We start from the raw sequence: 26,877 nt of genomic DNA, 5'->3' as shown, positions 1-26,877 counted from the left end.
TGGGTTCGATGTCCTCATCTGTAAAATGATGATAATAATGTCCATCTCAGAGGGCTGAGGTGTGACATAATGCAATTAATACTTGCTACGCATTTGATTAACTGCAGCTCTTATTACTATGCACCAGGCACTGAGCTAGACTCACCAGGAGACATAAGAAAGTACCTCTCAGAGTGGACAATCTTGGCCAGCAAAATAAGACAGATATCCGTGAAACATCAGCCTAATAAATAGCCAATAAACTCGTCTGAATATGCAATACAGTATTTGCTACAGTTTGAAGGAAGTTCAGAAACTGGCTCAGAGGTTTGACCTGGGCCACCATGGATTGGTGAGGACTGAGAAGGCAGCCTAGGAAGGGAGAAAGGTATGAGAAGACCAGAAGCAGGAGGTAAGAGGTCTGTGGGAAGGTGGTGAGGAGATTAGCCTGAGTGCAGAGGCAGGACATTCAAGGGAGAGAGGCAGCAGAGATGCCCAGAAAAGCAGCCTGAAGACAAATGGTCAAGGACCTCAAACCTCACACTAAGAGGCTTGAACTTTATTCTGAAAGTTCTACAGTGACATTAAAAGTTCAAGAGAAGGGTGGTGACATGGCCAGAGCCGCACTTTCTTTCAAGAAGAGTGGTCAACAAGGTCATGTGCGGGATGGAACAAGACAAGTAGAGCTGATGGCTAAGTGCCCAGATAAGAGTGAAGTTACTAGGGCTTGTGCTGGGGTGATATTTCTTCCTCTCCCCCACCCGCCGCCCCCATAAGCCATGAGCCTGGCCCAGTGCCTCTGACATATCAGGTTCTCAACAAAAACGAAACTGAATGAGTCAACGGCTGTCTGTCGGCAGGAAGCCCCAGAGTTAGACTTGCAAACAGAGACACAGGCTCCTGTGTTCCCAAATACTAAGACACCTCCCAGCCTGTGGTATTTTTCTTCTCTCTTAAATGAAACCAAGTCAAGGTGTGTGGGGAAAAAAATGGATAGCTGTCCAAGGATTCATGCCCCTTCTTCCTCAGTGTAGAAAACTCGTTGGAAAGTAGCTGCCCAGGTAGGACTTCATTTCCCAGGCCTGCTTGCAACTAGATGGGGTCATGTAACTAGTTCTTACCAGTGGCACGTGGGTGGGAAGTGACATTTGGCCAGGAGAGTTAAAACAGGTGTGCCTTGTTCATACTCCTTCCCCTTCCACCAGCTGGAATGGTGGCATTAGAAGATGGAAAAAGCCTGGTTCCCAAATCGCTTTTCCTCCTGGTGGAGGAAAGCCATCCCCGCATCAGGAACTCCACTCTGGACTGCTATATGAATAAAACATAAACCTCCACGGTACCAGGTCACTGAAACTCTGAGACGTGTTAGTATGGCTGGCATCACTCTAACACAGTAGATAAAATCACCCTGGGATAAAAATCACTACCCAAAAGAGAGCATGTTTAAGAAATATAAAACAAAACAGGAGGCCAAAGCCAGGAGGAGTAGGAGTTGTGTCCAAAGACTTTAGGAAAATCTGATTCATGTCTTCCAGAAGGAAGAACCATAAACAGCCAAAAACTCAAGTTGGCAGAGACCCCTGGCAGATCATGACCCTTTGACTAAGCCAAGCCCAAGAGCAGAATATGGGGCCTTACAGATGCGGAGAGGGAGAAATTGGGATTACTAAAAGGCAGTGCTGGCGCAGCTCTGGTCCGACCAATGAGTCTCCTGGTCTGGCGCCAGCAGTGTCCGCAAATCCCAACGGCTGACTTAGATGGCACATGAAAGTGTCCAGAGTACCAGAGAAAATGGACAACTATTCACTGTAAATTTTCTTTGACCCAAACACATCAAAACTACCACCCTTGCTCTGGGTTTAAAAAGACAAAAAAAAAAAAAAACCTTTAAAGTTGCAGAAGACAAAGAGAAGCAGACCACTAGAGCGTCAAAACCTTGAGTAATTTTGCACTGGGGGTATGTTTTCTCTCCAGAAGTATGTGGGTGTGTGTTATTTGTGTTTTGAAAAGTACACAAAGGACAGAATGCGAGATGCTCCTTTACTTCTCCAACAGTACCCCTTCCCCACCTACAGGAAAAATCCCAACAACCCTGACTCTACCCTAAAAATGAAGCAATTAGGAATAACAGCCACAGAGAAGAGCAGCCTCTCTATTGCTGCGAGACTGCTGTGGCAGGTCACACTCAAAGCCAACCCTTCCTCCTTATTCTTGCAATCCTGTCAAGGACCCAGAGTCCTGTTTAACAGAGTCACTCTAACCATGTCTCTCCTCTCCATATAGGAACCAAAACAAGGAAAGTGCGATTTCCCATTTTTTTCTACTGATGGCACCACAAACACTCTCAGGTTCCAAACTTCCCAAATTCCCTTGACCAGCTCACCTGCAAGGACCATCATCAATCCATGTCCTACTGCTTCTCCTCTGAATTCTTTCCCTGTTTTCTGCTACTAATACCAGAACCAAAGTCCAGGCCCTCTTTACCCTGACTCTGGACTCCTGCAACAGCCTCCTAAAAGGTTTCCCAGTTTCTAGTGTCTCCCTTCTCCCATCCATACTAAGCACTGCTCCCTCTAATCATGTAACACTCCTGTTCAAAGACCCTTGATGGCTCCCTTCTTTGTAACAAAAACCTACCCTCCTGATTCTGGTGGTCAAGGCCTCCCAAGACCAGGTATCTATTTTTCTTTCTTCTCCAAGCTTATCATTATTCATGTTTTCCTACTTCTGTGGATTTGTCTGTTATTTCTTATACCTGCCCATCTCCAAGTATCCAAATTCTACCTGTTCACATTCTAATTCAAATACCACTTCCTCCATGAAGGCTTCCTTGATTCTACCAGCTTTAAAATAAGCCCCCCTTGCCCATGAATTCAGTCCATACTTTATCTAGACCTGTGCTGTTCATTACGGTCGCCACCAGCCGTGTGTGGCTAAAGAGCACTTGAAATGTGGCTAATGCGACTGAGGAACTGAATTTTTATTTTATTTCATTTCATTTTAATTAATTTACATATAAATTTTAAAACTGATACTTAAAATTCAGTTATTAGAAAACCTTTAAGTGAGGCTGGAACAACTCAGGTGCATAGGTCCACTTTTTCAACTGTAAATTTTATGAAATCAAAACACAATCAAATACTTCAAATGAAAATTTCTCATCCAAATTTAGATGTTCTATAAGTGTATAATACACACCAGATTGTGAAGACATAGTATGAAAAAAAGAAATGTAAAATATCACACTAATTTTTTTTATATTGATATGTTGAAATATTGTAGACGTGCTAGAGTAATAAAACACATTACTAAAATTAATTTCTTTTCTTTTAATGTGGTTATGAGAACATTTTAAATTACATATGTGGCTCACAGTATATTTTCAATGGGCAGTACTCCCAAGTCCTGACCTATGACAACGACCACTTTCCATTTTGCGTCAGCATTTGTGTGGCTTATCTACTCTGATCTTTTTTAACGGACTGTTTTCTCTCAGAGGAAACCCTGGTGGCGCAGTGGTTAAGCGCTACAGCTGCTAACCAAGAGGTGGGCAGTTCAAATCCGCCAGGCGCTCCTTGGAAACTCTATGGTGTAGTTCTACTCTGTCCTACAGGGTTGTTATGAGTCGGAACCAACTCAACGGCAGTGGGTTTGGTTTTTTTGGTTTTCTCTCATTCGTCTCTATAATAGTAATAACAACAACAATAATAGCAGCTAATATAATGACACTTCCTAGGTGCCAGACATGCATTAAGCATTTCACATCTACTAACTCATTTAATCCTGACAACAACCCTATGAGGTAGCGGTGGTCATTGTCGGGTGCCGTCGAGTCAATTCCAACTCACAGCGACCCAATGTGACAGAGGAGAACTGCCCCATAAGGTTTTCTAGGGTGTAATTTTTACAGGAGCAGATCACTAGGTCTTTCTCCCTCTGAGTCACTGGTGGGTTCAAACCACCAAGCTTTTGGTTTGCAGCTGAGCGCTTTAATCATTGCACCACCAAGGCAGATACTGTCAAAAATCCCCTTTTTGCAGACAGGAAAACTAAGACCCAGAGAGTTTAACTGACACTTAGGAATGTGAAGTAATTTGCCTGAGGCCAAGCAGCTGGCAGGTGGCAAATCCTGCGTTTGCCCGCAGACAGGCCTAGAGCCCTCGAGTTTACCTATACACTAACCTGCCTGCTCTCTGCATCTGCCTCAGTACCTGGCCCCGGGCACCGAACAAAAGAAACACAACTTCCCCACATATGCAGGGCAACAGCTAGCTTAGAGCACTAGGAATGACAGAGACTATAAAAAGAAAAATGGCCAGGGACAGGCAGGAACAGAAAGACAACAGAGGACAAAAATTAAAATCTGTGAAGCCTAAGCAGTGACTTCCGCAACAGAGGTAACAGCTGATGTAGAGCAAGGTTGACCTTTTATTCTCAGAATGTTCCCGGATGACACATTTTTCTGGGAGTAAAGCCTCACTTTCCTCATCTAGGGAGAAGCCATCCAATTCTGATAGTCAAGGATCATTAGCAGGAGATGAAGAGTGGAGAAAAAGTACGGAACATGGGGGCTTGTCATCACCTATGGTTTGGCCAGCCCCATTGTCCTCCCAAAGTTTAACACGGGACTGCTTTGGGTGTGTTAGGCTTCACCTAATATCAAAGGAAGACACTTTTTAAATATCAACCAGGGTACTCGCCAAAAAAGAGCTTTATGATGGCCAATAAAAAAAGTTGGCTCAGGAAGAGCACCTAGGACTCAAGGATATCACGATAAACTTGGCTTGGCTATAAGAACATCCCTTACTAGTAAACATACAGATTGTATTCTAAAACCAGGCAAAGGAAAACCAAAACACAAACATTACAAGCTTCCAACATACCCTTAACCAGAAACCTCTGACTTTTAATTCAAGAAACACAAAAAAGTCAATCAAGATGGCTCTTTGACTTTTCGACAATGAGACCACCCCCGAAGTCAAGGCTCACAAATAGAGTTCTGAGGAGTCTTTAGCTGGAGCTCCACGACAGCCCCAGCCTGTATGACCCTCTCAGAGAAGTGACCCAATTAATGAAAAACACCACCTATGAATCTAGCAGAGACCCCCATGACATGTAGCCCAAGCCTCCCAAAGGCTAGGGCTGACAGGTTGGGAGGAGGCAGGGAAAGCCCGCCAGAGGAGCCTCGGCAAAAAAGAAAAAAGGAGCTCTTTGAGGAAATGCTAGGATCTTACCTCCTTAACCAGTGCAATACCCAGGTCCTCACCTTCTTACAGCTCCTACCGTGACTTGGTCCCAAGCCATGTTCACCAATCTACTTACTCAACTAGCCATTATCCAAGGTAAAACTTTGGTTCCCATCTGGCTAGTGAATCTTGTTTGTCTATTCTAGACAATACCAAAGGAGAACAGACGTGAGAAGATTCGGTTACCAAATCCCACCCTAAGCTGGTGGAGTGGGGTGCCTCAGGGCACTTATTGGCAGAACTAAAAGACTTTTGTAACACTTGTGTGAGCAGGGCAGAGGCCAGGTCGAGGGGCTGAAGGCCAGAGAGAGACCTGCCTATATGCACAGCTGAGAAGAGGCTGTCCCGATCAAAAAATTGTATCCTCAGCATTCCCGAACCTGAGTCATAACCTGTTACTTCCCTAATAAACCCCGTAACTTTTGAGTATGGCCTGTGAATTCTGCGTGGTCACTGCAATGAATTATTGAACCCAGCAGACAAGTACAGTGTGCCGTGGGAGGGAAAGTTGGTGTCAGAATTGGCAAAGATGGTGGAGAGAAGAGGTATGTCTGACCTCTACCTCATAGGAATCAGCCTTAGGCTGTTGATCTTGATTCTCCTTCCCCCTTGTAAAGTTAGAGGAGGTCAGATGCCTCTGCCATGCCATTTTTACAGTAACCCATGGAACACCAGAGTCCCCCATCATACCCTGAGATGGCTGTGGGAATTGCACAGGTTAAAGTTGGAAAGTGCCGAATACTTTATTCCTTCTTAGAATTTCACAGTGTTCACCAGAATAGAAAAGGCTCAGAAAAGTCCTGCAGTAAGATACTCATTTCACTATTTTCTTGACCACTGAATACATTTTTTATAGAACATCTTAGGAGACCAAAAGGAATGCTACAGAACCAGGTTTGGAGAATATTGTTCTAGATATCAAAGTATCCTAAACTTCATGCTGTTGCCTCAAATCATCCAATCACTTTGGTTATTCATTTCAGCCCTTCATTTGTTCCCAGAGCCAGGAAATCCCATGTCTCCAGGCAGAGGTCCAAACTTAAGGCTGTCCCCAGGTTAACACCAGTCTGACATTCTGTCATGACCATGTGGGCTGGACATTTGGGGAGGGGCAAAAGGAAGGCAGCTGGAGTGGACACCTTTTGAGATCTTTGCTCAACTTACAATAATGCCTTTTTTCTGCTACACTCTCCATCATGGTGGGCCCCCATCAGTCATGTCTGCACCACATGACACTCCCCCCTACACATGCACAGTAATCCAGACCAAGCTATTATGCCAATCAAGTTCTCACACAGGACTCTGGATTTGAGATTAACACTCTAGCTCAATCTGGTATCTTGGAAGTAAGAGATAAAGAGATATAAACTTGTTCAAATAGCCACCTACTACCTAGCTTGCTGGCTGAGAAAGAAAATGATCTGTAGCACAAATTGAAAAATCCTTCCATCCCAGTTCTTCCTGAGGGCCAGCTGCATTCTTGCCCTCAGATTCCATGAGACACCCCTATCTGGAGCCCTGACATTGCACAATTGTAGAGGGCACCATTCACAACCTGGAGTTGTACCAATGCAGTGGTCCTTGCCCTAACGCCTCAAGAAGAATATTTTTATTGCTCACGGTACTCCAAGGCAGTTTCTGTTACCTACAACTAAAGAATCCTACAACACTAGCCTTATTTCCCAGTATTGCTTTTCACTTCCCTAGGCTCTTGCTAAGGAAACTTGCCAAGTTGTTTCTGAAATACACTCCAAGCTTCCCTGTTCCTCTGCCTTTGCTCCTACTAATCCTCCCACCCATCCCTCCCCACACCCCTGCCCCTGCTCTTTATCCAAACTCTACCTATCCTTCAAGGTCCAGCTCAAATGCCTCCACTACCCCATGACGATCCTCCCTCATTGTCCCCTCTCATTTTCCAATTTCCCCATCCAGATTTTCTTGATAGTACCTACCACACTCTACCTTGCAAGACATATTTTTATATATGTCATTACTGCATTACTAAACTGTATGCTTCTTTAGACCAGGGGCAATTCTCATCCGTGTATCCTGTACAATACCTAAGGTAGCGCCTTTTACATAGTAAAGGCTAGGGGAAAAAAATATGTATGGATAACTTTATGGAACATCAGTACGTTGTATTTTGTCTCATCTACTCTAATAAACCGTAAGCACAGTGGGGGCAGGAACACAATCTCAAATTTATCTTTGTAACCCCTACAGTACCATGCCCATGGTGTAGGCACTCAAACACTAGATGACTCAATGACCTAAAAGAGTAGATCCTAGAATCCTTTAATTCTCCTGCCCCTCAGCCCCATCATATGAGGTCCCCACCTTTCTAAACCCAACTCTCTCCTTTTTAGATCAATAGTGCTCTTAGAGAGAAAACACATTTACTGAGTTGCTTCTGTCAAAGATAGCAAGGCATGGGGGTGGGGTATGAAATTCAGAATCATCCCTAACACCTGTGAAGGCAGAAATCCATGGGGTAGGGATTTGTGGGGGAACAGGGATAAGGATATCAGCAAACAGAAAAGGCCCAAGGTATGTGCCCCTTAATGTATCCGCAAATTCTTCTAGAACTTACTGAAAACTGGCTATATTCATTAGAAACAAGCCTGGGACAAATCAACAACTATTTGGTGAGACTCTACAGGACACAAGATCCTATGTCAAGCTGTGGAGGACATGCTTAGTTAAGGATGACAACTAGAAGCCCTGCAAACACACTGGAGTTGGGGCGGGGGACAGAATGAAAGAGAGGCTGATGAGTTCCTTCACTGTCTCCACTCAGTACCTGGTGGGCGTCTCCTGACGGAATGATGTAGGCCTGAATTGGCTCTGTCACATACTCCGAGTTCCTCATGGCTTGTCTCAGTTGCCGAAGCAGCTCTGAAGTTACTTTTGGAGCCATTCTGCCGTCTGCAACAACAGGAGAGTTTATTCCAAAACCAGCCTGCCCTGTGCAACTCAATGATTGGTTCAAAGGAAGCCCCAGAGAGAAGCACTTTCCACATTCTGTCCCACTTCCAGCTATGTCTTCAAACTAACCACCCCACCAACAAACCAAGCCCAAAGCTGCCAGAAACACTAAAGCTTACAGTCCTTAAATACCACTTCCAAATGGCTACTATGTGGCAAGAATACTCACGCTGACACTCATTTCCAAATTCCTAGGCTACCTCTTTCACTGCCTCCTAATGAGTACAAGACTGTATTTCTGTGTGATGAAGGCACAGATAACACAAACTGACTTAAAAACCACTTTAGTTGGTTCCTCAAAAAAATCTTTTTTTCTGCAAATATTGATAGCAGTTAACAGTTTTGATAAATATTATAGCTGTAGTCCCCTGGCTACATAAAATGACTTCACATTAAACCAATTACAGATCAGTGATTATACATATTTTACTACATCCTCCCACATAACTGCACAAAACTATACTACTAGAATTCAAAATAGATTGTTTCCAATTCATTTTTAAAACAAACAAAAATATTTTACTTTACCAAAAACATCCTAATGCATCCCAGTGTACGAAATGGAGAGTTACACTGAGGCCGTTACACAGGACTATCCTCAAGGATTCACACCCAACTCGCTGTGGCCTGCGCCCTGCTGGGTATAGATCCTTTTCTGGTTCTTTTACTTTAACATTTTCATCTGCTTCTTCCCCTTCACCACCACCACCTTGGGCTTTTGTATCTCAGTCATCATGGTTATCTCTGGTACATTCTCCTGTGAGGTACCATATTAATCTTGGGACTCACTGAAAAAGTGCCAAAGTACTCAAAGAGAGTCACTGGAAACCACCTAACTTGTGATTGCAACATGTCCATTTCGACTGCATTACAGTTCCTTCTGAATATTTTTCAGAGGGGCAATCTTTCCTTTTGTCCAATATACCGAGCCTAGAATTCCTTGTCTACCTGATTTGACCTAAGTTTATATGTCAACACCTCCACTGGGATCTAAAAGAAGCCTGTTGGGGGCAGGGGCAACTGAGAGGCATGGATGCTGGGCCCTGGGGTAGCTGGGTTGGCTTTGCCCAGACCTAGGGCTTCAGGGGCCTAGCCGGACCCTCCATACACAAAAGCACCCCAAGTGCTGCAGGTTGAGGCCAAGCCCAGGAGGGAGGACTTGGCTTGTCTCACTCGGGTCTGAGCCTCCTTGTTACCTGGGTTTAGATGGCTCCTGCAAACAAGGGTGGCAAGATGAGAAAGACCATTCTGCCATCAACAAGGTGGTGACTAGAACATATACCATCAACATTTACAAGTGCGTCAACAGAGTGGGCTTCAAGAAATGTGTCCCTTGGGCATTCAGAGATTCAGAAATCTGCCATAAAGGACACGGGAATGTCGATATGCACATTGACAAAAGGCTTAATATAAGTGTCTGGGACAAAGGAATAAGGCATGTCTCACACCGTATCCATGTACAGTTGTCCAGAAAATAATGAGGGCAAAGATTCACCAAAAAAGCTCTATACACTGGTTACCTATACATCTGCCGCTGCTTTCAAAAATCTACGGAAGGTCACTGTGGATGAAAATTAACAACTGATTACTGAATAAAGTTATTTTAAAAACTCAAAAAAAGAAAGATAAAAAGCCTATTGTGATCTCATAAGCTTGCCAGCACCCGAAAATTTTACTCTGATATCTTTCAAGCGCTTCAGAATAGATATATCACGTTTCCAAAGCATCTTTCTGAGCAATTTAAATTCTTAAAAAGAGGTGAGTAGCTTCTGGGGTCTTATATGTTTTCGAGCGGCCATTTAAGATACATCTATTTGTCCCATCCCATCTGGAGCAAAGCGGATTGAAAGCAACCAAACACATAAGGAAAATATTAGTCCAGAGCACTAAAGGACCACATGAACCACTGCCTCCACCAGCCTCAGCCCAGAACTAGATGGTGCCAGCTATCACCACTGACCACTCTGACGGGAATAAAAATAGAAGGTCTGGACAGAGCAGAAGAAAAATGTAGAACAAAATTCAAATTCACAAAAGCAAACCTGAATTACTGGTCTAACAGAGACTGGAGGAACCCCCAAAACTATGGCCCCAGGGACACCTTGTTAGCTCAGAACTGAAGCACTCCCAAAGTCTATATTTCAGCCAAATGTTAGACAAGCCTATAAAACAAACAACAACACACGTGAGGAACGTGTTTCTTAGTTCAATCAAGTATATGAGACCAAATGGGCAACACTTGCCCAAAAGGAAAGACAAGAAGGCAGGAAGGGACAGGAAAACTAGACTAATGGATATGAGGAACCCGGGATGGAAAGGGGTAGAGTACTGACACACTGCAGGGATTGCAGCCAATGTCACAAAACAATTTGTATATAAGGTTTTAATGAGAAACTAATTTGTGCTGTAAACGTTCACCTAAAGCACAATAAAAAAAAATTTTTTTTAAATGTCAAACAAAAAAGAAGGCTTTCTTTGGAGCAATATTTTCACCTTGGCTGCACGTTAGAACTAGCTGGGGAGCTTCTGATTTAATTAGTCTGGGGTACAGCCTGGGCATCCAGAATTTTAAAAAAACAAGTACACGATAGATGCCGATATACTTTCTTTTAAGATGATTACTTTCCTTGTAGAATTTGGCTTCTATTTGGGCATATTCTACATCAAGAATTTTTATGGCACTGACTGGGTGTGCATCCACATAAGCCAAGCACTGACTAATAGTATGTATCAACGTTATCAATCATTAACTTCATCAATAAAATCAACCTAATCAGTGGTAAGCTCAAAATCCTCAATGACAAACTGAAAAGCATCCAAGGCAAATGGAGTTGGCCAAAGATACCTTCTGCTTCCTGGTCACCATAACCTGCCTCCTTGCCACCACATTCTTCCTTTTGCTGGTGTATTCAGCCTCCTCAGAACCATCAAGATCGTGAGCCTCACTCTACTTCCGTGACACTTTCATACTGCCCTCTACCACACCACCTGCCCATCATCACTCTCGATACTTTCCCTCCTCTTTTCTCCTCATCCTTCAGGCCCGTCACGTTAGACTGGTCTCCTTGGTTAAATGCAGCCACTTCTTTTCACCTGTATCATACCTGTTGAAAGAACTCTCAATACTGCAACAAACAGGATGTGGTGAAAGGTAGTGGCAGCAACAGTGAGCAAAGATGGAAAAGACAGCAATGGACGATAGCTGAGGCAATGGGTTGTGGCAGGGGTGGCAGCTGCCACTGAAGTGAATACAACGCACGGCAGTGGCTGAGACAGCTGTAGCAACAAGGACGACAGACCTTGAAAGTGACTCAGTGGTCAAGCAGCTGCAACTGAGGAGAAGGAGGCAAAACGGGGGGGTTTACAAGACCCAACCATTGAGGTGAAAAGGCAGCCAAGATAGAAGAGGTGGAAGTCATAGCTGGTGGCCCTCAAGGGTAATTTTTATGGGAATTGAGTTACTAGAAGAAAAGCACTCAGAAACACTGACTGGCCCATAGTAAATATTATGCAAATGTTTGTAGTTATTATTAAAAGTTAGCTAAATTAATTAATAGTTAACGCAATTAACTATGAAAGCACTGTGGTACAATAGGCATATATAGTGCTTCTCCTTAAGGCAGGAACCATGTCACCTTTGTCTCTGTAGCCACCTAACATCCAGCATCCAACACGCAGCATATAGCATAACACAAAGCATACAGCATACGCTCAACCAAGGACAGCTGAATAAATGTCACAACTTTGTGTCTATGATCCTTTCAGAGGGAATAATGAAAGACAGGATCTTAGAAGATGTTGTATTATAGCATCTGCTCATTCTGCAGAAATGTTCGAAGCAGCCAAGACCTAAGCAGGGTGTGCAGAGAAGTGGGAAGCCAAGAGCAACAGGCCTAGTACATGATATAACATTAGCTCATATACTGCCAGGCACTTTTAAACCATGCCTTAAAGAGAATGACTCATTTAAGTCTCTTACATAGGAGGGTCTGCTTTAAAAATTAGTTCCCAAATCTTCAGCCTTTATCACACACAAGACTCTTCACTGCTTGTAAGTACATGAAAAGCACACCACAATCACCTCATTGGGTTGCTAGGAGAATTACACAAGATTAACGTGTGTGAAAGCACCGAGCACGGCATCTGGCACATTTTAGGTGCTCAAGAAATATGTGAATCTAGATCTGAAGCACTAGCTGAGGTTCCTACATGCCTTGTTATAAGACCAGAAAGGGCTCACTTACTCCAATTTGCACATCTTAACACATGCAGATGCCCAGATGCCCTTCCAGCATCAACAGATTTGTCTTTCTGTCCTACAACTGAGCAAGATTCAAGGAGTTTACATACATTAGTGGTTAGTTTTCACAATAAGCCTCCAAGGGAGGTATCACTATTCCCACTTTACAGATAAAAAGGAATAAAGACAAGGTAAATACTTACCCAAGTCATACATTTAAATCATGAGGAGCGAGGACCCAAGGTCTACCCAATTCTCAATTCCATGCTCTGTTATACCGTATTATTGAAGGCATAATAGGCCTAAATTGTTCTAAGACCAATGAAATCAAAACAAGTGGGTTCCAGTTTCTACACGGGATCTACGACTCGGACAACTGAAGCTCCCTGAACCTGTATTTCCTCACATATAAAAAAAAGGGAGAACTAGAAAGAGAAGTTCTCTTCCAGCTCTAAATCTGATGATTCTTTTTTATTCCCTTTCCTTCCTTTCCTTTTTTCCCATTCCTTCTTCTCCTTCCTCCTCTACCTCCTAACATGGCCCAAAATATTGTTGGAAACATCCATATTTTTAAAGGAAAAGAATCTAGAACCACATTCAATTATAGCACTGGTCTTCCAAAGACAGATTAGATAGTCATGGTTTCTTATGAGCTTCAAGGGATCAATTTTTCATTAGCTAAAAGGAAATGCTGTGGTTCTCTTGGGTAGTCTGTAGAAAAGTACTGGTTTATATGGGATAGAAATACAGTAGTACAACACTTATTCAAAATTTCAGTTTCTGGCAACTCAAGAGATAACTAGCCAGCTCTGGGGAAAAAGGATGGTGTCTTAGTAATCTAGCGCCACCATAACAGAAATACCACAAGTGGATGGTTTATCAAACAGAAATTTATTCTCTCACAGTCTAGTAGGCTAGAAGTCTGAATTCAGGGTGCCAGCTTCAGGGGAAGGCTTTCTCTCTCTGTCGGCTCTGGTAGAAAGTCCGTGCCGCCAATCTTCCCCTGGGTCTAGGAGCTTCTCAGCACAGGGACCCCATGCCTAAACAGTGTGCTCCACTCCTGGCTCTGCTTTCTTGGTGATAAGTGGTCCCTCTGTCTCTCTGCTCCCTTCTTTCCTTTATATCTCAAAAGAGATTGACTCAAGATACCAACTAATCCTGTAGATTGACCCCTGCCTCATTAACACAACTGCCTCTAATTCTGCCTCATCACAGAGGTTAGGATTTACAACAACAGGATATTCACATTAGATCACAAAATGGTAGACAACCACACAATACTGGGAATCACAGCCTAGCCAAAATGACATACATTTCTGGTGGACACAATTCAATCCATGACAAATGGTCACAAAAATTTATCCCAAAAAAGATTTTCCTAGATGCACGCTGAGTTTACAAAGAACAAAAATATATGATGAACTTTTCTCATTTCATGCTATGATGAAAACTGTAAGCTAATTTCTAAAGCAGTCACAGTCAATAAAGGAATATATTAGAGATCAGAAAAACTAGAATAGTACTTTTTTAATATGGAATAGAAAATGCAAAAAATCTAATTCTCTAACTTACTACCTTGAAAATATAAATATATAGAAATAGTAACCAACCACCCAGGAAACCACAGGACAAAATGGTTTTTAATTTCCAGATACATCCCCTCTTACCCTCAGCCATGATCAATTACTAATTCCTTATTCTGTCTTCTGTCCCAACTTGGGACAGGGTGGGGGGAAAAAGGGGGAGTGGAGGAGAAGTCTGAAATCCTTTTGAGATATTCAATCTAATTTATAGGCAAAATTATTACCTGTTTCTGCACCTGGATCTCCTGAGTGTGTCACCTCGTTAGGTTCAATTATTCTTAAATTTCTCAGATGAAAATCCTGGTGATTAGCCCTTCAGAAGAGAAAGAACAGGATTTTGCAGACTTTGACAACAATAAACATGGCAAGGCTTAGTCAGAGGGGCATCAACTTGACTTAGCAGTTTTCTTTCCTAAATGGGAAGAACTCTCAGCCCAATATCAGTGATGGGATAAATAAAAGTTTCAGGTAAGCATTAAAAGTAAAATATCACAATGGTAGGCAAATCTCCTCAGGTCTAATTTCCAGTTCATGAATTCTCTTCAACTATGTCTAGTCTATTAACTAGCCTATGATGATTCTATTTTCAGTGACTATATTTTTCACTTACCTAAGTTATATTTGATTCTTTTTCAAATCTGCCTGTTCCTCTCTTCATGGTGTGAAGAGAGCTTCCATTCTTTCACTATGATTTTATTCCTTCTTTCAGCTCTTTAATCATTTGAAGCACTTATTTTATAATTTATTTCTGACTGTTCCATTAGAAGGTTTGGGGACAGTAACCCTCAGGTTTGCTGGTCAGCTGCCTCTCCCTCTTGGTTGGCCATTCCTTGTGTACTTTGTCATCTTTTATTAAATGCTTATCTTCAGTAAAGACTATTTTTTTTATGAGAACACCAAGTGCCCTGGATTGTACAAACATTACTGTCACAGTTGTTTACTTCTCAGACTAATTTTTATATTAATTTCTTAGCTAAGAGATTTGTACACAGTCCTCTGTCCCTACAATGTGATATTTGATGCCCTGGGACCCCAGGCATGAAGCCTATATCTGTGTCTGAAAACCTACCCAGACTCAGGTTACCACGTACCACTCAGGCTTTAAGTTCTGAATTTCTAGGACCTAAGGATTTCTTTTTCTTTCGAGTTCATTCAACAACAAATATTTATTGAGAATCTTCTATAATCTATAGGATCTTCTATTCTAGACACAACACTGAACAAAACAGACAACATCCCTAACATCAAGAAGTTTACAAAGAGTAAGAGAAGGGGGCACCGGGAGAGGCAAAAGGCAAGAAACAAACAAGTACACATGGTATCAGGCAATAAGTACATGTTCGATGAAAAAAAAAAAAAAAGCAGGACAAGAGGGAGAGAGCGTCAGGGAAGAAGGAGAGAGGTTATTTTATATGGGGCATCCAGGGAAGACCCCTATGATAACAGATGAAATTTCAGCAGAGACCTAAAAAAGGTAAGGGAACAAGCCATGTGGATATCAAGGGGAAGAACATTCCAGACAGAGGAAACAGCAAGCGCAAAGGCCACAAGGCACAGTATGCCTCATATACCTTGGAGGCCAGCATGGCTGTTTGTGTTTGTCAGGGAAGGCAGAGCTCAGTGTTAGGAGATAAGGTCAGAGAGGGACCAAGGGGCATATTGTAGGCCATAGAAAAGGTTCTGAGTTCTACTCAGCTATGAACTTAAAGGTAAATCCCGCATTAGTTCAGTCTACGACATGGCCAGAACCAGAAGACTAGACATTTTCACTAATCAATCCAGGCCTGCTCTCAGATGGCTGCTGCATTAGTGTCACTAGACAGAATAAGATGTTTACTGGGGAAACCATACATTCTTTCATAAAGAAGTAAAACATCCCAACATTTCTTATGAATATAGATGCAAATATCCTCAACAAAATACTAGCAAACCAAATCCAGCAACATACAAAAGGATCATATACAATAACCAAGTGGGGTTTACCCCTGGAAAGCAAGGTTGGTTTGACATAAGAAAATCAATTCATGTAATGTACCATATCAATAAAACAAAAAACTATATGAATATCTTAATAGACACAAAAAGCAACTGACAAAATCCAACAACACTTTGTGACAAAAGTACTCAGTGAACTAGAAGAAGAGATCTTCCTCAACCTGGTATTGGGCGTTATGAAACCCACAGCTAAATATTGAATGCCTTCCTCCTAAAATCAGGAACAAGACAAAGACGTCCACTTTCACCACTTCTATTCAACACTGTACTGGAAGATGTAGTAAGGAGAATTAGGCAAGGAAATGAAATAAAAGGCATCCAGATTAAAAAAGAAGTATGAATATTTGGAAATGGCATGATCTTGAATATAGAAAATCCTAGACTCTACAAAAAAATTAGAATAAACAAGTTCGGCTGGAGGCAGAGCCAACAAGGCACTATAGACAGAAGCACCATACAGTCCCTCTGCGGCAAAGACCTGAAAAACTAAGTAAAACAGATACAGACATCAATCCTGGAACCCGAAGCGTCAAATGAAGGGATAAAAAACCTCAATCAAGCATCGAATGGAAGAAGAAACTGACGGAGAACAGGGAACAAGGAGAGCTATGTAGTGGAGGTTTCCTGCCAGCTGACACAGCAAGGATTTGCCATCTTGGACCACAGCCACCAAGGACCCCAGACAGGGAGTACGGGCAGGCAAATTCACAGAGCTCCCAACAGGAGACAGAGCACTAGGCCTTGTGCTGCTTTCGTCCCTTCCTGCAGACTGCATCACCTGACAAGACAGACACCACCTCGCCACCACCCCGGTTACACTATGCCAAGCCCTCAACAACCAGTTCCCTCAGTGCCATATTGTTGTTGTTTTGGGGGGGGGGGGGGTTCTTTCTTCTCTCTCTCTCTCTCTCTCTCCTTTCTTTCCTTTCCTTTCTCTTGCCCACCTCACCTGGTGTGCCACCCTTGCTCTTTCTCAACAGGCCATGCCACACTGCTGGACTAGAGAACCACCTGCACACGGCCTCCCCCAGTCTGCCCTGCCCCCACCCACGAAACTCCTACTGTGCTGTTTTATTTACTTTTTTCTTCTTCTTTTTTTTGCTTCTGTTTTTCTCACTTCTTTCTCTCTTCCACTTAGCTCCACACATCATGTTCTCTTCTGTTCCCCCTGCCTATCTGCACTACACACCAAGCAACGTGCCCCTGAGCAGCACCAGTGCAGATCCCTGAACCCCACACCATACTGCCACCCACTTCATGCCACAAATGACCCATTCTCGCCCCTGCTGGACCCACCCTGCTGCACCATAATTGAACAATGGGCCCTGCCCACCTGGACAAGGTGGTGAGAAGTATCATGCCCATAGATGAACAAGCAACAAAGCACACCCAGCTTACCCGCCCAGACATAATCAAATAAAACAGAAAAGCAGTATGAAACAAACAAATCTACAATCAATAAACAAAGAAAATAACTACTTAATGTCCCAGAGACTGCAGACAATATCAAAACATATTAAAAACAAAGAACAAAAACAGCAGGACAGGATGGCTCCAGTAAGCGACCAAAATAAAACATCAGACAACCTTCCAGTAGAAGGAAAAGCACTGAAACTACCTGATAGGGAATTCCAAAGTCTAATATTGGGAATTCCAAAGTCTAATATTCAAGGTTCTCCAAGATATTAGGAAAGAGATGAAGGAAAACAGATAAAACTAAGCAAAAAATAGTCAAAATCATGGAAAATACAGACAAAATCAGGGAAAACACAAAACAACGGAGGAGTTCAGGAAAATAATACAGGAAAAAATGTCAAAATAAACAAGTAGAAATCACACAAAAACAGCAATTAGAAACCCAAAAGATAAACAACAAGATTTCGGAAATGGACAATACAATAGGTTCTAGGAGGAAATTTCAAACAATAGAAGACAGGATCAGCGACGTTGAAGACAAATCCTTGGATATCACTTTATTGAGGAAAAATCAGAGAAAATAAGGAGGAAAACTGAAGAAAACCTGAGAAATACGTGGGATACAATCAAGAGCAAAAATTTGCACATGATCAGAGTTCCAGAACAGGAGGAGATAATGGAAAACACAGAGAGGATCATTGATGATTTGCTGACAGAAAACTTCCCTAATATCATGAAAGACAGATGCCGACCATCCAAAAAGCTCAACAAACCCCATATAGGACAGACCCCAAAAAAGTCACCAAGACATATCATAATCACACTCACCAAAATCAAAGACAAAGAAAGAATCCTGGAAACAGCTCAAGAAAAACGAAAAGTCACATACAAAGGGGAAACAATAAGATGAAGCCCTGATTACTTGGCAAAAACCATGCAGGCAAGAAGGCATGTGATGACAGATATAAAACCTCGAAAGAAATAAACTGCAGCCAAGAATAATCTATCCTGCATAACTCCCGCTCAAATATGATAGTGAAAATGTCCTAATGAAGGGAATATGTAAAAACCAAACCAAACATACAAAACTTATTAAAGAGTGTCCTTCAGTTAGAGAACAAACAGCATCAGACAGCGGCCTGAATCTAGAACTCAGGAAAGCATCAGCCAAATACGAACCCGGGTAAAACAAAACTAAAAGATTTACCACAGGGAACCAGAGACATCAATCTGTAAATGAAAACAATGTCAGAACAATAAAACAGAGAATAAACAGTGTAGGTATAGAACTTTCAAATGGAGAGGAACTCAAGGTGGGTGATATCAAGTAATAAAAGACTGGTTCAAACTTAGGAAGATGGGGTAAATTTCAAGGTAACCACAAAGAAAGTTAATAAGCTTACCCATCAAAATAAAGAAAAACAAGGTCTCAGCACAATCTACAAGAACAAAAGAAACGAAAAGACAATCCACAAACAAAAGGAATTCAGCACAGGAGATTAAGAAGAACAAAGAAAATGTGAGCATTACAAAAAAAAGCACTACAAAATGACCACAATAAATTCACATCTATCGATAACCACACTAAACGTCAATGGCTTAAATGTACTCATAAAGAGACAAGGTGTGTCAGAATGGATTAAAAAAAAAACAGTACTTATCAATATGCTGTCTAAAAGAGACACACCTTAGAAAAAAATATATAAATATGTTAAAAATCAAAGGATGGGAAAAAAATATATCAAGCAAATAACTACCAAAAAAGAGCAGGAGTGACAATACTAATCACAAATAACAGACTTTAATACAAAAGTCCACCACAAAAGACAAGGAAGGACATTATATAATGATTAAAGTGAAAATCCACCATGAGGACATAACCATAATAAATATCTATGCACTCAATGACAGGAATCCAAAACACATAAAACAAATTCTAACAGCACTGAAAAGAGAAATTGCCCGTTCCACAATAATAGTAGGAGACTTCAATGCACCACTCTTGGTAAAGGACAGAACATCTAGAAAGAAACTCAACAAAGATACAGAAGATCAAAAGGCCACAATCAACCAACTTGACCTCATAGACATATACAGAACACTCCACCCAAGGGCAGCAAAGTATACACTCTTTTCCAGTGCAGATGGAACGTTCTCCAGAATAGACCACATGTTAGGCCACAAAGTAGCCTACAACAAAATCCAAAACACTGAGATAAAACTACAAAGCATCTTCTCAGATCACAACACCATAAAGTAGAAATTAATAACAGGACATGTTGTTGTTCTTGTTAGGTGCCTTTGAGTCAGTTCTGCTTTCAGCCAGGATCCATCTGATATCAGCAATGATATCCCTGGTTTCACATCTTCTTCTGAATCAGGCCTGAACATACTGCTGCAGCTGCTTTTGAATTATCTTTGCAAAATTTTACTTGCCTGTGATATTAATGATATTGTTCAATTATTTCCAAATTTGGCAGGATCACCTTTCTTGAGAATAGGCATAAACATGGATCTCTTCCAGTTGGTTGCCCGGATATCTGTCTTCCAAACTTCTTGGCATAGACAAGTGACCACTTTCAGCACTGCATCTGTTTGTTGAAACATCTCAATTGATAATAACAGGAAGAGCAAGGAAAAATAATCAAATACATGGAAAGTGAATAACACTCTGCTTAAAAACCACTGGATAATATTGGAAACCAAACATGGAATCAAAAAAATTCCTAGAATCAAACAAGAATGAAAACACATCATACCAAAACCTTTGGGACACAGTAAAGACAGTGTTCAGAAGTCAATTTATAGCAATAGATGCACACATCAAAAAAGCAGAAAGAAACAAGCGGCCATCTAAGATGCATCAATTGGTCTCAACCCACCTGGATCAAAGGAGAATGAAGAACACCAAGGTCACACGATAACTAAGAGCCCAAGAGACAGAAAGGGCCACATGAACCAGAGAGCTACATCATCCTGAGACCAGAAGAACTAGTTGGTGCCTGGCCACAATCGATGACTGCCCTGACAGGGAGCACAACAGAGAACCCCTGAGGGAGCAGGAGATCAGTGGGATGCAGACCCCAAATTCTCACAAAAAGACCATACTTAATGGTCTGACTGTGACTAGAGGAATCCCGGCGGTCATGGTCCCCAAACCTTCTGTTGGCCCAGGACAGGAACCATTCCCGAAGACAACTCATCAGACATGAAAGGGACTGGACAGTGGGTAGGAGAGAGATGCTGATGAAGAGTGAGCTAATTATATCAGATGGACACTTGAGACTGTGTTGGCATCTCCTGTCTGGAGGGGGGATGGGGGATAGAGAGAGTTGGAAGCTGGCAAAATTGTCACGAAAGGAGAGACTGGAAGGGCTGACTCATTAGGGGGAGAGCAAACGGGAGTACGGAGTAAGGTGTATATAAACTTATATGTGACAGTCTGACTTGATTTGTAAACGTTCACTTGAAGCTCAATAGAAGTTAATAAAAAAAAAAAAGCGGAAAGAGACAAAATCAAAACATTAGCTATACAACTCGAAGAAATAGAAGAAAAGCAAAAGAAGCCCACAGTCACCAGAAGAAAGGAAATAATAAAGATCAGAGCAGAAATAAACAAAACAGAGAATAGAAAGAACCAATAAAACCAAAAGTTGGTTCTTTGAAAGGATCAACAAAATCAACATGCCAGTGGCCAAAGTGACAAAAAAAAAAAAAAAAAAAACAGGAGAGGAAGAAAATAACCAAATAAAAAATGAAACAGGGGACATTACAACATAAAAAAATAAAATATGAAATAGGGGACATTACAACATACCCATCTCAAATAAAAAGGATCATAACAGAGTACTATGAAAACTGTACTCCAGCAAATTTGAAAACCTAGAGAAAATAGACAAACTTCTATAAATACACTACCTACCTAAACTAATACAAAAAGATGTAGAAAATCTGAACAGACTCACAACAAGAGAAGAGACTGAAAACGTATTTTGAAAAAAAAAAAAAAAAAAACTCCCCCCCAAAATAAAAATTCTGGCACAGATGGCTTCATTGGAGAATAGCTCACACAATACTACTCAAACTACTTCAGAACACAGAAAAGGAAGGGATACTTCCAAACTGATTCTATGAAGCCAGCATAACTACAGTACCAAAACTGGGCAAAGACACCACAAGAAAATTACAGACCAATACCTCTCATGAATATAGACACAAAGATTCACAATGAAATTCTAGCCAACAGAATTCAGCATCATATCAAAAAATATACCATGACCAAGTGGGATTCCTACCAGGTATGCAAGGATGGTTCAACATTAGAAAATCAATCAATGTAATCCACCAAATTAAAAAAAAAAAAGAATCACATGATCATCTCAATCAACACAGAAAAGTCATTTGATACAGTCCAACACTCATTCATGATAAAAATTCTCAATAAAACAGGAATAGAAGGGAAATTCCTCAACATAATAAAGGTCATCTATACAAAACCAACAGCCAGCATCATTCTCAATGGAAAGAGGCTGAAAACATTTCCCTGAGAACAGGAACACGACAAAGATGCCCTTTATCATCATTTCCTCTATGTTTTCAAATTTGCTGGAGCACAGTATTTAACATTGTGCTGGAAATCCTAGCTAGCGCAAAATGGCAAGAAAAGTAAATAAAGGACATCCAGACTGGTAAGGAAAAAGTAAAACTATCCCTATTCGCAGATGATATGATATTATACATTAAAAAAAAAACAACCAAACCCAATGCCGTCGAGTCAATTCCGACTCATAGCGACCCTATAGGACAGAGTAGAACTGCCCCATAGAGTTTCCAAGGAGCACCTGGCGGATTTGAACTGCTGACCTTTTGGTTAGCAGCCGTAGCACTTAACCACTACACCACCAGGGTTTCCGGTATTATACATAGAGAACCCAAAAGACTCCACAAGAAAACTACTGACACTAACAAAAAGATTCAGCAGAGTAGCAGGATACAAGACGAACATACTAAAATCAGTTGGATTCCTATACACCAACAAAGGGAACTAAGACAAGGAACTCAGCAAAGCAATGCCATTTATAATAGCCTCTAAAAAAAATAAAATACTTAAAAATACATCTAACCAAGGACGTAAAAGATCTATACATAAAAAACTAACAACGCTACTCAAGAAACCTACATGAATAGAAAAATATACCATCCTCATGAATAGGTAGGCTCAACATTGTGGAAATGTCAGTTCTACCCAAAGCAATCTACAAATACAATGCAATCCCGATCTAAATACCAACAGCACTCTTAAATGAGATGGAAAAACTAATCACTAACTTTAAATGGAAAGGAAAGAGGCCTCGGACAAGCAATGCATTCCTGAAGAAGAACAAAGTAGGAGGCCTCATACTACCTAACCTCAGAACCTACCATATATCCACAGTAGACAAAACAACCTGGTACTTGTTGTAAAAACAGTGTAGGGGTGGTATTGGACCTCCTCTAACTTCACAAGGCAAAAGGAGAATCATCATCAACAACCCAAGGCTGAGTCCTATGAGGCAAAGGTCAGACATGCCTCCTCTCTCCACCATTTTTACCAATTCTGACATCAACCATCCCTCACACAGCACTCTACTTCTCTGCTGGGTTCAATAACTCATTTGCAATCGCTACACAGAACTTACAGAACATACTTACAATTATGAGGTTTATTAGCGAAGTAACAGCTACTACAGTTCAGGCTCAGGAACACTCAGGATACAATTCTTCCATCAGGACAGCCTCTTCCCAACCGTGCTCACAGGCACACCTCTCCCTAGCCATAGCCCTCTTCACAAAGGCACTCAGCTTTCTATTTCTGTGGGCTATGAACCCCACCATAGGGTCTCTGCTTCTGCATCTCTCCTGCCTCCACTTCTCACCGCCTTCAAAGTTACTTGCTCTCCTCTCTCTCTGTCACCTGCTTCCAGGAGCTTGTCAGCACAGGGATCTCAGGCCCAAAAGAACACGCTCTCTGCTCCTGGCTGTTCTTCCTTGGTGATGGTAGCATCCTTCTCTCTGCTCTGGAATTGGCTCTCTTTTAAGGTAAAACTGACAGATCCCCTTGGTGGGCCACAATACCTTATCACACAGTCCCACCGAATCACCTGGGTAGGAGTTACAAGACCATGGCTAGAAAGGCCACACACAAAAGTAATCAATCACACTGCACTGGTACAATGACAGACACACTGACCAATAGAACAGAATCGCAAACTCAGATGTGGATACACGTACGGTCATTTGATCTTGGACAAAGGCCCAAAGTTCATTAAATGTGGAAAAAAGTCTTTTTAACAAACAATGCTGGCAAAACTGGATATCCATCTGCGTAAAAATCAAACAGGACCCATATTTTACACCATACAAATAACTAATTCAAAATTAATCAAAGACCTAAATGTAAAATCAAACATTATAAAGATCATAGAAGAAAAAATAGGGTCAACACTAAAGGCCCTAATGTTATTGTTGTTGTTAGGTGCCGTTGAGTCAGTTCCAACTCAAAGCGACTCTGTGTATCACAGAACAAAACACTGCCCGGTCCTGCACCATGTTCACAACCGTTGTTATGCTCGAGCCCATTGTTGCACCCACTATGTCAATCCTTCTCCTTAGGGTCTTCCTCTTTTTCGCTGACCCTGGACTTTACCAAGGATGATGTCCTTCTCCAGGGACTGATCCCTCCTGACAACATGTCCAAAGTATTTAAGATGCAGTCTTGCCATCCTTGCTTCTAAGGAGCATTCTGGCTGTACTTCTTCCAAGACAGATTTGTTTGTTCTTTTAGCAGTCCATGGTATATTCAATATTCTTCACCAACACCACAATTCAAAGGCGTCAATTCTTCTTCGGTCTTCCTTATTCATCATACAGTTTTCGCATGTATATGATGAAATCGAAAATACCATGGCTTGGGTAAGGCACACCTTAGTCTTCAAGGTGACATCTTTGCTTTTCAACACTTTAAAGAGGTCCTTTGCAGCAGATCTTCCCAATGCAATGGGTCTTTTGATTTCTTGACTGCTGCTTCCATCAGTGTTGATTGTGGATCCAAGTAAAACGAAATTCCTGACAACTTCAACCTTTCTCTGTTTATGATAATGTTGCTTATTGGTCCAATTGTGAGATTTTTGTTTTCTTTATGTTGAGGTGCAACCCATACTGAAGGCTCTGGTCTCTGATTTTCACCAGTATGAGCTTCAAGTCCCTTCACAGCATAAATAGGATACACACCAAAATAACAATACATGAATACCAAAAGATAAGCTAGATAACTGGGATCTTCTAAAAATTACACACTTATGCTCCTCAAAAGACTTCACCAAGAGAGTAAAAAGAGAATCTACAGACTGCAAAAAAATCTTTGGCTATGACATATCTGACAAAGGTCTAATCTCTTAAATCTACAGGAAAATTTAACAACTTCATAACAAAAAGACAAATAATCCATTTAAAAAATGGGCAAAAGATATGGACAGACAGTTCACCAAAGAAGACATCCAGGCAGCTAACAGACACATGATGAAGTGCTCACGATCACTAGCCATTAAAAAAGAGAAATGAAAATCAAAACAACAACGAGATAACATCTCACCCCGACATTACTGGCACAAATCAAAAAAACGCAAAATAACAAATGCTAGAGAGGTTGTAGGGAGACTGGAATTCTTATGCACTGCTGGTAGGAATGCAAAATGGTGCAACCATTTTGGAAAACAATATGATGATTCTTAAAAAGCTAGAAATAGAAATACCATAAGATCAAGTAATCCCACTCCTAGGTATACACTCTAGAGAAATAAGAGCAGTCACATGAATAGATGTATGTATGCACACTCATGTTCACTGCAGCATTATTCACAACAGCAAAAAGATGGAAACAACCTAAGTGTCCATCAACAGATGAATGGATAAACAAACTATGGTACATACACAAATGGAATACTACGCAACAATAAAGAACAATGATGAATCTGTGAAATACCTTATAATATGGATGAATCTGGAGTAAAATATTATGCTGAGTGAAATAAGTCAATCACAAAAGGACAAATACTATATAAGGCCAATGCCTTAGTTATCTAGTGCTGCTTACCAGAAATACCACAAGTGGATGGCTTTAACAAAGAGAAATTTATCCTCACAGTCTAGGAGGCTAGAAGTTCAAATTCAGGGTGTCAGCTCCAGGGGAAGTCTTTCTCTGTCTGCTTTGGGGGAAAGTCTTTGTCATCAGTCTTCCTTGATCGAGGAGCTTCTCAGCGCAGAGACCCTGGTTCTAAAGCACACACTATTCTCCTGGCTCTTGTTTCCTGGTGGTATGAGGTCCCCCATCTCTCTGCTCACTTCTCTCTTTTAAATCTCAAAAGAGATTGACTTAAAACACAACCTAATTTTGTAAACTGAGTCCTGAATCATTAACATAACTGCCGCTAATCCTGCCTCATTAACATCACAGAAGTAGGATTCACAACAGTAGGAAATTTCTATCAGATGACAAAATGGTGGATGATCACACGGTACTGGGAATTGTGGCCTAGCCAAGTTGACACACATTTTTGGGGGACACAACTCAATCATAACCACTACTGTAAAAACTCATGTAAAGGTTTACACACAGAAAGAAACAATCTTTGATGATTACTAGAGAGGGAGGGGTGGGGAGGAAGAAACACTAAACAGACAATAGATAAGTGGTTACCAACTAGACAACACACAAGTGGATACTTTGGTGAAGAGTAAGACAGTATACAATACTGGAGAAGTCAGCACAACTTGATGAAGGCAAAGTCATAGAAGCTTCATAGACACATCCAAACTTCCATGGGACTGGAGTTACTGAACTGAGGACTGGGGACCATGGTCTTGGGGGACATCTGCCTCAATTGGTATAATATAGTTTGCAAAGAAAATGTTATACATTCCACTTTGGTAAGTAGCATCTGAGATTTAAAAGCTTGTGAGCGGCCATCTAAGATACGTCTGCTGGCCCCACCCCATGTGGGGCAAGAGAGAATGAAGAAAACCAAAGAACAAGGGCAAGATTAGTCCAAAGGACTAGTGGAACACAGCTACCACAACCTCCACCAAACTGTATCCAGCATAACAAGATGGTGCCCGGCTACCACCACTGACTGCTCTGACAGGGATCAAAACAGAGGGTGTCAGAGAGAGCGGCAGAAAAATGTGGAACAAAATTGTAACTCACAAAAAAGACCAGACTTACTGGTCTGACTAAGACTGGAGAAACCCCAAGAGTATGTTCCCCAGACACCCTGGGGTTTACTCTTCAGCATAAGATGAGACAGGCCCATAAAACAAACAATAATAAAGGTAGCTCAACCATGTATGTGAGACTAAATGGGCACACCAGCCCAGGAGCAAGGACAAAAAGGCAGGA

The 26,877-nt window shown here is 41.5% G+C and overlaps 1 protein-coding gene across 2 annotated transcripts in view; it reads right to left on the bottom strand.

Annotated features, from left to right (window-relative positions):
• Positions 1-26,877, bottom strand: part of XPNPEP1 (X-prolyl aminopeptidase 1) — a 66,368-nt gene that overhangs the window by 31,562 nt on the left and 7,929 nt on the right. For both annotated transcript variants that reach the window (XM_023546748.2, XM_064269341.1), the window contains exons 2-3: positions 14,258-14,346; positions 8,026-8,150 (exon numbers count right to left, since the gene is read on the bottom strand). In XM_023546748.2, the coding sequence (XP_023402516.2) occupies positions 8,026-8,150; positions 14,258-14,346 (214 nt within the window). The remainder of the gene's footprint in view (positions 1-8,025; positions 8,151-14,257; positions 14,347-26,877) is intronic.

Source organism: Loxodonta africana, chromosome 16, assembly GCF_030014295.1.
Source record: "Loxodonta africana isolate mLoxAfr1 chromosome 16, mLoxAfr1.hap2, whole genome shotgun sequence".
NCBI classification, from domain to species: domain Eukaryota; kingdom Metazoa; phylum Chordata; class Mammalia; order Proboscidea; family Elephantidae; genus Loxodonta; species Loxodonta africana.
Note: the sequence above shows the minus strand (reverse complement) of the source record. Positions and strands in the feature narration are given on the sequence as shown.